This window comes from Lingula anatina, chromosome 2 (genome assembly GCF_051362555.1).
Source record: "Lingula anatina isolate TDL-2025a chromosome 2, LinAna3.0, whole genome shotgun sequence".
Classification (NCBI taxonomy): Eukaryota; Metazoa; Brachiopoda; class Lingulata; order Lingulida; family Lingulidae; genus Lingula; species Lingula anatina.
In genome coordinates, this window is record NC_141768.1 from 4831290 (window position 1) to 4841613 (window position 10324).

The 10324-nt window shown below is 36.5% G+C and overlaps 1 protein-coding gene across 1 annotated transcript; it reads right to left on the reverse strand.

Moving 5' to 3' along the window:
* Window positions 1-927: 927 nt before the first annotated feature.
* On the reverse strand, window positions 928-9104 carry LOC106159814 (uncharacterized). The gene has a single exon (XM_087004849.1). It carries the CDS (start codon window positions 8393-8395, stop codon window positions 7460-7462), a length of 936 nt encoding a protein of 311 aa, XP_086860975.1. The 5' UTR covers window positions 8396-9104; the 3' UTR covers window positions 928-7459.
* Window positions 9105-10324: the final 1220 nt, after the last annotated feature.

Below are 10324 nucleotides of genomic sequence, written 5' to 3' on the forward strand. Positions count from 1 at the left end.
TCCTGGATCTGCCCCTGCCGTCTGTGTAGGCCTACTGTTTTCACTATTTTGCGGAGCTCCTTGAAGCTAAGAGGAGGACACATATACCTTCTACCCCTGGGTGTAGGCCTACCATTGCTCTAATGTGTCACCCACATCTTGTAGGTAATTAGGGCCTACACAGTTCTCAAATTTTCCCTATTTTCCCCTACCTTATGTCTTTTTTTCTAACACGAATCACTATTTAATCTATTAAAAATGATAAAAAGAACAAGTGTGTTGTCATGATGAAGCCTGTAGTCATCTTTGAAGTCATCTCTTAAAAATAGAACAACCATCTCTGAAGCCCTATACTAACCCCACTGAGCTCATGAATTCCATTATAAAGAGGTGACTTCAGGAATGAGTAGGCTTACCGGTTTCGTCATGACAACGCACTTATTCACAGTTCTCGTATTTTGATTCATTTGTTGCAGAAATCTGAAAAGCAATGTTCTGAAGAACGAACAGTCGTCTTTGAGGGCGAATACTAACCCTGTTGAGTACATGCGGAACGATTTTGAGTGCGCAATGCAGAAAAGAATCAACCCCTAATAATCTGAAACAAATCCGTCAAGCTCTGCTGGAAGAACAAAAAAAAAATAAATAAATAATAATAATAATAATAATAATAATAATAATAATAATAAAATAAAAAAATAAAAAAAAAACAGACCTGTAACCCTTGTTGGAGGAAGGCCGCGCTGCCAACAGGAGCTAATTGCAGTACACCGTAGATGCACACGCTAATAGACACGTATCTTTTAAAAAATAAATAATAATATTAACATTATTTGAAGCATTGCAACCTAAAGATAAATGACTTTGAATAAAAAATCATAAAGTAAAATATTTACACAAAACAAAAGATTTAATAAGGATTAAATTGAGCTAAAAAAAAACACAGGCCTGTAAAAGTTTGTTGCAGAAAACGACAAGAACTGCATCTTGCAAAACGACAGAAATATCAGAAAATGGATAGGCACAAGAATTTAGAAAATAAATTCTAAAGGGAACCGGAGAAGATCAGCATTGGTCAGAATTGTGCCGGAAGTGACGTGCAGTGGTGTTAGAAACGAAGCTGAGTGGTCATTTTAACATAGAGGTGAACGGCAGTGAAGACGGGTTGTCGGAGGAAAAAGAAGTTTTCTAAACAACATGGTAAGATAACTCTCTTTTTTTACGCATTTTGCGCAGAGAAAACTTGTAGAAATAATAAATGCATGATATGAAAACGTGACACGGAACTTGAAGGTGCAAAATCGTGCTTAATTTGCGGTCAACTTGTTTAGAAATAAATGCTGCGTCGACCGCCAGCGCGACAAAAAGCGTAAAGGGGAAATAATTCCCGGGAGTCTATAAATCGTTGTCATGTGGAAATTTGGCATTAATATAATCCGATATGTCCATATCTAAGTATTTTTGGGTGTTTTATGGTATGGGCTGCAATTACAACGATGTTTTAGAGGTCTTGAAGGACCTTGTGAAAACAAGGAAGTAGTTCGTAACTAACAAGTGAAATGTACCGATCTCCGACTGCTGTGCACAGCTGTATCTTTTTTTTCAATATATTGACGAATTTTTGTCACAGGACAAATAAAACATTTCACTGACAAGATCTTCCCCAAAAGACAAAAAGAGAATTCAGGTGAGCTGACAGGTAATTAAGACTAGCTCAAAGTACTAATAATTGACATTATTATGCAATACTCAGTTGGTAAAACGATTCTCACAGGTAGATAAGATGTAACATGACCAAAAGGGTACCAAAAGAACCTTGCAGCAATAACAAATAAAAATCTCGTATTATTAAAATCGAAAAACAAATTAACGAAACTTTTTTACCCGAAATTTATTTCAGATAAGGAAGCAATACCTTTTAACATCCATGATAAGTGGAGGGAAAAGCTGAACATTGATTTTTCAAGTGAAAAGTGGAAGCTAGTTCATTCATTGCCCTTTCGAGAAACAAATGATCATAAACTTCTCACATTGCAATTTAGAATTTTAAATAGAATTTATTTTACGAATTCGATGCTTTTTAAATATAATATGTTAGAACATGAGCGATGCACTTTCTGTAATGACCCAAAAGAAACTTTATTGCATATTTTCTGGGACTGTACATATGTTCAAGCTATTTGGACTTGTCTCATTCAGAACCTACGTACACAGTACTCTGTTGAATTACAACAACAACCATGCCTGTTTATATTTGGAATCCTGGACGACAGCCCTCTCTTAGGTATTAATCTACTACTTCTCTATATAAAGAAATATTTCACTCTATGTAGACAGAATAAAATTACACCTCTTTGGAATGCCTGCAAAAAGTATTTGGAAAAGCAAAAGAAAATAGATTTTCACTCTTTATACCTACTGGGTCCTCAAAAGGCAGATAATCTAAGAAATAAATGGGACAGTATAGAAAAAATATTGACATGAATAGAAAAGAACATTTGTGGTAGCCTAAGCCTACTCAGATTCTATTATCTAAAAAAAAAAAATCTACCTGTATTTTTAATCAACATTTGTAAGAACTTTGTCTGCAGTGTGTGAATGGTGTGTGGAAGGTGTTTCTGTCTCTTATTGTGTTGTAAGTGTCTTGTATTAATTTTCGTGAATAAAAAAAAAACGTTACAAAAAAAATAATAATAATAAAATAAAATAAAATAAAACGTAAATAAGAGGCAAACCTTCCCTCGAACTTGATACATTGGTATGAAAGCTGAATCTATAAATATTGTGAGCTTCTTAACAGCACGTGTGTGGATATATAAAGTCCACATCCGCGACTTAACAGTAATAGCAGTAACAGCTAGCAGTAGAGATACAGCTTATTTCTCACAGCTATTCAAGAAGCATAGAAGAAAGGCTAAATCAGAGAAAAACACAGTTTTGCATTATCACCGTGTTCTAGATCCTTCCAGAAATTATGTATAAAGAAATCATTTGATAGGAAAGAATAAAACGCCATATTTAACCGGATTCTGGACTCGTGTTGATCAATTATATATTACCATCGCAAACAACAACAAAACAGTGGTAATACCGGTACTGTGTTGAAATTGATTTGGCGATTCACTCTTTTATCTGTCGTTAAATTCACCAAAGGTGTGATCACATTAGCAAATGCCCCGTGTTGACAGATGGTTTCAAAGCAGTAAATAGTCAGTGTAAGTATTCGCCGAGTATTACCGAACAGTGATTATAAGATGTAAAAAATAACTCTATGTAAGGAATGTCATACAATGATTTCCGTTCTGATTAAATAATTGTCAAAATTTGTTAGATTTAAATAAAATAACTTTTCAAATATGTTTATTTTTTAAAAAAATGGAGAAAAACCTGGCACCTATGGAAAATGTGAGACAAATATGAAACGATACAACGTTTTAACACTGAGTTTCAAAAGTCAAAAGCCAATTATATATATTTCAAAGTTCAATAACTTCAGCAGTTCAGGTTTTCGATACATTATTATTGCTCAACCCTGAAAATTTCAGGTGTTAAAGTGAAGCAGATTTGATATTACATCAATGAAAAGGTGTCAAAACTAAGAAAGGTAGTCATGAAATTTTTAGCATTTATTAAAAAAAAAAAAACATTTTACCAAAATATCCCAGATTTTATTACAATTTCTTTAAATCTGTTGAAACTATTGAATTTTGACATTTGTAATCTTTTTAGCCACCCGATGAATGACGTAAAATTGGTGTTTTGAACGTAAGTCAAGTGAAAAAAAACTTCCTGGTCTAAGCTGTGGGTCGACATTTCTCCCAAGCGTAATCAATACCGGATGTAAATTACTCGACTAAGCCACGCCTCCAGTGATAAGGACCATTGCCATGTGGGAGAGGAGGGGGGGGGGGGGGGGTCAAAGTTATTATAAGCCGATCATCAGTGCGGTAACAGGTCATAAGTCTTACATCAGTTAACATCCCCTTCTACACTGAACGGCGGCCCTAGTGCGTCCCTTGTACGACCATGAAACTGGCCAGTTTGCCGCTGGACGCTCAAAGAACGCACGGTGATCGTTGAGATCGCACACATACAGTCAAGCGTCTCCGTGGACGCCATAGTCGCTGCAAAATTTTGAACATGTTCAAAACAATCGCAGGGGCATTTTTCAACAGAGGCAGCCTGTCAGGACATCTGAGGGTAACGGCTACTAGTGGTCTCAAACCTGGCCCAATAAAGGGAACCGGAGAAGATCAGCATTGGTCAGAATTGTGCCGGAAGTGACGTGCAGTGGTGTTAGAAACGAAGCTGAGTGGTCATTTTAACATAGAGGTGAACGGCAGTGAAGACGGGTTGTCGGAGGAAAAAAAGTTTTCTAAACAACATGGTAAGATAACACTTTTTCTTTACGCATTTTGGGCAGAGAAAACTTGTAGAAATAATAAATGCATGATATGAAAACGTGACACGGAACTTGAAGGTGCAAAATCGTGCTTAATTGGCGGTCAACTTGTTTTAAAATGAATGCTGCATCGACCGCCATTGCGGCAAAGAGTGTAAATGGAAAATAATTCCCGGGAGGCTGTAAATCGTTGCCATGTGGAAACATTGAGAGAACAATTCTAGCATATCCAGAGCTGCATTCAATGACTCTCTATCATCTGCTAGATGAAGCGTAGAGTCATCTGCGTATTGTGTAATGACGTATTCTGAGTTATTCAGTAAGATCCCTTTTATGTTTTGATCAAATTTGACCGCCGCGCTGAGCAATTCTATGCAGATAATAAATATGTAAGGGGACAGAGGATCACCCTGTCTAACACCCCGAGTGACATTAAAGAATTCTGTTAGATGTCCATTATTTTCCACTGCAGTGGAAACATTAAAGTAAAGGGTTTTGAACCAGTTTTAAATATCTTCACTAAAATGAAAAAAATTTAAGACACTGCAAAATATATGCCCACTCTACAGAATCAAAAGCTTTTTCGAAATCTAGCATTAGCAAAATTCCTGAAATGTCATCTTTTTCTGTTTTATGGATGATATCTTGAATAGTTCTGGAACATTCGCCTATATAGCGACCTTTAACAAATCCAGCCTGTGTAAAAGAGATGATATCGTCAATGTGTAATTGGATTCTGGCTGCTATGCAAGCAGAAGCAAGTTTGTAATCAACGTTCAGCAAAGTAATTGGACGCCAATTCTTAAGGAATACTTTCTCCTTCCCCTCCTTTGGTATACACTTGATTATACCTTGGCGTTGAGATGTAGACATTGACTGTACTTCAAAGGATTTATTCAGTGACCTAAGCAGAGGCTCTTTGAGATCAGTCCAAAAGAATTTATTAAATTCTACCGTATAGCCATCTAAACCAGTAGATTTTCCATTCTTCATTTTCTTAAGTACTTTGAGACATTCTGTTTGGGACAGAGAGCCATTCATAGTAATCTTTTTTTCTTCTGGAAGTTTTTTAATAAATGGGTTTTCGTCACTGAAAAAGGTATAACTATGGACGTTATCCATTAGAGTGTCTTTTGATTGGTAGAAATCGCTATAGTAGCTTTTTTGTTCTTTTAAGATATCGTGGATATTTGTTATTTCTTTTCCGTCCTTCCTCCTCAATTTAGATATTGATTTCTCACAATAATTCCTTTTTTCTAAATTAAGAAAATATTTTGAACTTTTTTCTCCTTCTACTTTCCATTTTGCTTTTGCCCTTAAAATAATCCCCTCAATTTTTTTGTCACGTATACTTTTTAATTCATCTTCTTTTCCCTGAATTGCCAACCGAATAGTCTCATCATCCCTGTTGTTTAGAGAGCCATATAATTTGTTCAATTCTTCACTTATTATTTTTTTCTTCTTTTTCTGCTTCTCTCTTTTTAAAGGATGCGTACTTAATCGTTTCACCTCTAATACTAAATTTTAAGGTTTCTCAGAGCAAACAATCGTCAATATTAAATTCTGCCATTTCCACGTTTTCATTATCGTCTGTCCTGTACTGCTTTATCACTTCTTTTATGTTTTTTTAAATTAAGTCTACATAATTCCAATCGCCTAACAGACTGTTGTTGAATTTCCACGTCCCCCTTCCTCTCTCAATTTGAATAAAATTAATCTCCATGTTTACTGGGGAGTGGTCTGATTTATAAGCAAAATCCATGCCAGCAGCTACAGCTATGTCTTGTAAATCAGAAGAAATAAAAAAAATAGTCAAGTCTGCTTTTTTTCTTATTTGGTCCAAACCACGTAAATTTTCTACATTCCGCATTCATTTCTCGCCAAATATCAATTAAATCCAAACTGTCCATTATGCGGACAATTTCTCGATTTGCCTTTGTGTTGTTGTTGTGTAGGTAATTATCGGTGTCAGTTATGTAATCAAGTAGGACGTTCCAGTCACCCCCAAGTATTATCGAGGTATTTCCAATTACTTCAATTTTATTTTGAATCTCCTTAAAGAAAAACGGATCGTCATTGCTTGGTCCATAAATAGCACCTAGCGTGAGTCTCGTACCCCGAATTTCAATGTCTAGTAATAGGTAACTACCTCTAAGATCTTTAATCTCTTTGTGGATTTTAAAGTCAAAGGAAGATTTGAATAAGATGCCAACACCTCTTTTATAACTAGTTAGTGAACAAAAAACCGCGTCCCCACCCCATTCATTTTTCCACAAGCTTTCGTTTATCTTCTCACTGTGAGTATCAATCAATATAGCGATGTCATATTTGGACCTGCATTTATGAAAAATATCTCTCCTTTTCACCGTATTGCTACTGAGTCCTCGACAATTCAGACTTACTATTTTAACCATTACTAGAATCTAATAACAAACATTTAACCAATAAAAGGGACGATACTTCCGCAAGTAGTCTAGGCATTATCAACACGTAAACACATACATTCACACAAATCGACACCACAGACAAACATTAACGGTACAACACTGAGTGGTAAACACATATATCAGGAAGCCTCCTCTTCAGACAGCTGTTGCCTATCCTGCGAATGATAGCATGACTATATACAGTACAAACAGGAAAACCCCTCTGTCTCTGCAAAAAACAATGTTCATGTAATTATCCAATATTCACATAATCTCATTTTCGTATATGTAGATTAATTTTTAAAAAATTGGCGTAATGAGTTTCAGGCTGAAGTAAAGCCACCCGTTACTCTTTTACATACATCCAGTAAGTCTCATATATATCAGGTCTTTTAGAGAGGTATACGTAAAACACATAATAATCTAGAGAAATGACATATAGTTTCTATACCACTGGCACAATCGTACCTCCAGACTGTAACAGGTACGTAAACTACAAAACGATGTACCACATACCTATCATGAGAGAATTTATATAGTTCGCATTAGATCCATTCTCCTCTTTAAGCAATATCTCATATTTGATTAGAGGGAGAATGGAATGTAACTCATCATATATTCGTTTTAATCAAAATATATTTGGTTTAATGTTTTATTTTCTTATTTTAACTTTCTTGTCAATGTCATCGTCAATAGAAAATCTCATTCTCTGGCCAGTGTGTTTCACTTTACCGTACACACTCCCATTATAAAACCACGACTGTTCAATTTGCTCGTTTTCCTTTAGGCGCTGCAGTAATTGAGCGTTTAGTTTGGTAATATCGTCAGCCAGCCGAACACCTTTGTCATGCCTTTTCAAGGTAGATCTACTCCGCATTATACGTACCTTGATTTCCGTGTTTTTAACATGCATAAGAATTGGCCGTGGAGACCCTTGCCGACCGGGAATTCGGTGCACCGCCGTGATGTCATCAGCCGTTATCTGTACTTCTCCCTGTTCCTTAAGCACCTTGCACACAACATCCCGAGTGTTTTCATGTTCCTTCTCTATCACCCCGTAGATTTTAATGTTATTTTTCCGGGAATATTGTTCATTATAGTTCGCCATTTTGATAGCATTGTTTGACGCATAGTTTGCTTGCTCCACTGTTTCCGTGAGCTTTCTGAGAGACTTTTCTTTTCCCGCTAGCTGTTCTCGGAGAGCGTCATTTTCCAATTCCAGTGAATCGATTCTTTCCCTTAGCTCTCCAATATCCAATTTATACTTGTCTTCTAATTTTTCTAGGTTTGTTCCGATTTCGTCTTTGAAATTAAGTAGAAGTTTAGTGACAGTTTCCGCGACCATTTCTTGCACAATGTCTTTTAGATCATTTGTTTTTACAGTATTTTTTATTTCAGATTCTATTTCGTCTAGCTTTACCAAAATTAACGATGTTTCTTCCGTACTTGTGTTAGAAACTTCACTATGGGATCTTTTTGCTGGCTGACTGTTAGATTTCTTGTCAGCTGTGGTTTTCATTCTGTCTGTCATAGAGCTCTTTGAATCTTTACTCATGTCAAAGTATTTTGATTTATTATTTGAGCTCATTGTGATATATATATATATATATATATAGAGAGAGAGAGAGAGAGAGAGAGAGAGAGATGTATTTTCGAGGCAATAAGGCCGACTTGAAACTATTGTTATCCAGTGAGCAGTACTCACCGATGCAACCGTATTGAAGAGCACTTGTCACGATCTATTGTCAGTTGTATAGTCATGGTATACGTTATGATGAATGTCAAAATAAAGCTTGATGACAAAAAATAAGTCAGCTAAGCAGCTTTCATTCGCAGGAGACAGTTAGTATTCACACATTTATGTATCCATAGCTTTAATATTTCTTACCGATTGTTTGAATTTGTAAGAAAATCTAGGAGCGCTCTTACGGTCGCTGTCTCCTCCTTGGCCTCGTTCTCGTTTTTTTGTAACGTTCATCTTTGCGATGCTTAGAATGATACGGCATAGCTATATATAGTTTTTCGGGTGCACATGCTACACAACTTAACCATAACATTAAAAGTATAAATACAACAGAGCATAGAGAGGTAAACTGCATAAATAAAATTGTTATAATAATAGCGTTTTCATTAAAACGCTTATTTATAGCGAATTAATAAATCACGATTCTTTTTGTGCGCACACATATCTGGAATATTTCAATTACGTTCGTTACTGGGTATATTTGAGATAAAATGCACCCCTACGCTATATAAACGAACAAAAAGTACATTAAAAATAATGGGGTCTAATTAGACTTGTGTGTCATTATCATCTGAACTTCTATTAGTTTGTTGAATTCGTTTCAAAAGTGAAAGTTTCATCTTTTTCCAAAACTCCGCCCTTTTGTGTTCATTTTCTTCCTCCGGCCATTCCAGATAGGTCACGTGACGCTTCATGAGTCTAAGCGTCTTGGGAAGCTGTTTATAAGGTATCTGTTCGAGAAACACAACAATGATCGCCCCACGCCTCTCCCGCAACACCTTTGCCTGAGTAATGTCAACCTCGTACTTACACCAATCACTTTTAATAAAGTTGTGCGAGATTATCAGTATAGTGGCTCTGCTTGCCTCCATTTTTTCCACTATGTTGTCTATGATGTATTCCCCAGGTAAGAAATCTCTTGAATGGATACACACTTTAAAGCTTATATCCTGACCTTTACCTTGACCCTGGTCGGTACTCTGACCTTCACCCTCCACGTGCGGGAGAAATTGCCTCACAATCCACTCCTCACTACTGCCGGCGTAAGCAACGAAGGCGTCATATTCATAATGTGCTTGGTTCTTATTACATCTTACGTAGCTTTTACGAAAACGACTCTGTCTTCTTAGATGCCAACAGTATACGATGTCCAGACGATGATATGCGACAATACTTGCCAATCCCGCAACTACCACAACTCCGGCTCCTACACATATGAAAACAAAAGGAACCGTGTAACATGTTATCCAATCAGGATCAAAGTCTCGTAACCTGGTGTTTGTGAGCTCGGCGGGAACACCACACGTTTGGTTGTCTCCCTCTAATGCCCGTATGGTTGGATTTCTGATCCAAGCGGAGAACCTGCTATTTTCGCAGTTACAGAAAAAATTGTTTTTCTCGACGTTAAGGTAACGAAGTGCGGTGTTTTGCTGTAGCATATCCACATCGACAGTAAAGAGCCTGTTATTACTAAGATCCAGATGCACCAGTGAATATAAAACGTTTATTGAAGAATCAATACTTTTCAGAAAATTGCTCGATAGATCCAGATATTCTAAACGAGGTACCTTGGAAAACATGTTCGCCGGAAGTGATATCATGTTGTTTGAAGCTAGCACTAGTATTCCCAGATTAGGTAAAGAAGATTTGAAAATGTTAGGAAGTGTTTTGCCTCTCCAAATTCTTCTGCAAAATAAATCGTTACCCGCCAAATCCAGTTCATACAGTCCCGATAGCCCTACAAACAAAGACCTGCCGTCATCAGAATCCGGT